This window comes from Pundamilia nyererei, unplaced genomic scaffold, assembly GCF_000239375.1.
Source record: "Pundamilia nyererei isolate P.nyererei 1_Seehausen unplaced genomic scaffold, PunNye1.0 scaffold00171, whole genome shotgun sequence".
In the NCBI taxonomy this organism is placed as follows: Eukaryota; Metazoa; Chordata; class Actinopteri; order Cichliformes; family Cichlidae; genus Pundamilia; species Pundamilia nyererei.
In genome coordinates this window covers 1295277-1297273 of record NW_005187572.1, presented here as the reverse complement: position 1 = coordinate 1297273, position 1997 = coordinate 1295277, and the positions used below count along the sequence as shown (strand labels likewise).

The following is a 1997-nucleotide window of genomic DNA, read 5'->3' as shown; positions in this document are numbered from 1 at the left end:
AAGTATCACAAAATCACCTCACAAACGCGCTAATTGGCGTAACCCAGCTCGGCGCATCGGAGCAGTATGTGTTACGTGATAGAGCAGCTGTTGTCTGCAGGAACTGTCGGCGGTCTGGTGGAGCATGTAGAGCCTCGCTACATGCTTCCAAACCGTGGCATGTTATCTCGGCGAAAACTATCCCAGAGAAGTAAAGCAAGTGCGTAAGTTCATCCCTGAATGTTTGCATAGTATTTCCATGTTAAGCTTAACAACTGATATATTGAGCCACAGCTGGACTGGCCATCGGAGTTCCAAAAGGAAGCGATTTGTCTCGTACTTAAGCTAGAATGAAAAAAAGACACAAAGCTGGAGTTATTCTGTTCTTGCTGCAAAGCTGATTCTTCTTCTCTCATTCCCCTTCCTGTTGCTACTTCAAACATGAAACTGGTCAATGATCAGCTGGTCGGCTTTTCTGTCGCAAATCCTGCCTTTCTTGTTTGTTTATCGCCCACTTTGTGCCAGAGAGAGGAGACCAGTGGATAAACAACAGCAGCACGTTTAAGCTTAATTAGCTGTTGTTAGAATTTATTTAATATTACTTTCTAGTATCAGTTGATGTTTGCTGGAGCCACAGCTGTAAAAGCTGCTGGTCATGATGTCGGCTTGGATATGTGGTGAGAGGGAAACTTGTAGATGAAACCAGGAGATGTCCTTACTGAATGATCAGAGCTGAGCAGGTGATGGAGAAACAGGTTTACCTTTTAGGTGACATGAATGAGTTGAAGGGAAGTTATGAACTTATGCATTTGTTTTACAGGTGCATTAAATTAAAGTTGATTACGTCGATTAAGCATCAAGGTGGAGGGCGGGGGGTGGTTCTGGGAGATTTATGTTAGGAGTTGGCAACCCTATTAGTTAGGTTGTTTAATATTTCTGCTAAGGACTCTTTAAAATACCAGAATAGGAAGGATGGTGCAGGTTTAAGTTTATTAGATTGATCAGTGTTGCTGAACTATAAAATATTTTGGGTGCAGTGTATTTTTTGCATACAAGTATAACAGAATAGTTTTAGTGTCTTGTTTTTTAAAACTTGAGTATGAACTTATATAAAATGCAGCAAGATATTCATTTAAAAAACAGTTTTGTTGATTAAAAAAAACGCTATATCGGATTCATATCGGTATCGGCAGATATTCAAATTTATGATATCGGAATCGGTATCGGACATAAAAAAGTGGTCTCGTTTATCTCTAGTAACAAGCATTTACAAAGCCATCTACATTTTAAAAAATGGATAGAAATACTGCACATAATTTTATGTATCCTAATTGTATGTATCCTTTTCCCCCTTTCTGATAATGATCTCTGGAATCTCTTGATTCAATCTTTTTTCAATCTGTTTTAAGTGATGTGGTGCGTCTTGAGAGTCCGCATCTTGAGGAACAGAGGAACGAGCTGATTGTGCGCATCAACGCTGACCGCAGCCAGCTGAAAGATATTGAAGACCGCATTCTTAAGCTTCTCTTTACCTCTAAGGGGAATATACTTGACAACGAGGAGCTAGTTCAGACTCTCCAGGAGTCAAAGGTAGGGATTAGGCTATATGGATATGGAGTTGTGGTTGTTGAATTTAACATTCCCTGCAATGACCTTTTTTTAACCTTTCCTGTTTTTCTGATGCTCATCCTGTTTATTTCCATGATTTTTTGCATCCTCTTGTCTCCAGGTGACTTCAGAGGCCATAAAGCACCGTCTGGAAGAGGCAGAAGCAACTGAGCTGATGATAAACTCTGCGAGGGAGCGCTACAGGCCTGTGGCCACTCGAGGATCTGTTTTGTACTTTGTCGTTGCCAGTCTGTCGGAGATCGATCCTATGTACCAGTTCTCACTCAAGTACTTTAAACACGTGAGGGAAAAAAGAGCTGGGCTTTACTCTCAAATTTACAAAGCTACTTGTACAGGAATGTTTAATGAAAATGTGTAAGTACCCATTTAAAGTAATTATTTTCTTTTTT

General features: G+C 40.2%; 1 protein-coding gene across 1 annotated transcript in view; it reads left to right on the top strand.

Moving 5' to 3' along the window:
• The window catches only part of dnah6 (dynein, axonemal, heavy chain 6), a 57642-nt gene that overhangs the window by 39972 nt on the left and 15673 nt on the right, over positions 1–1997 (top strand). The window contains exons 57-59 of the mRNA XM_013914100.1: positions 101–203; positions 1389–1569; positions 1709–1888. Of these exons, the coding sequence (XP_013769554.1) occupies positions 101–203; positions 1389–1569; positions 1709–1888 (464 nt within the window). The remainder of the gene's footprint in view (positions 1–100; positions 204–1388; positions 1570–1708; positions 1889–1997) is intronic.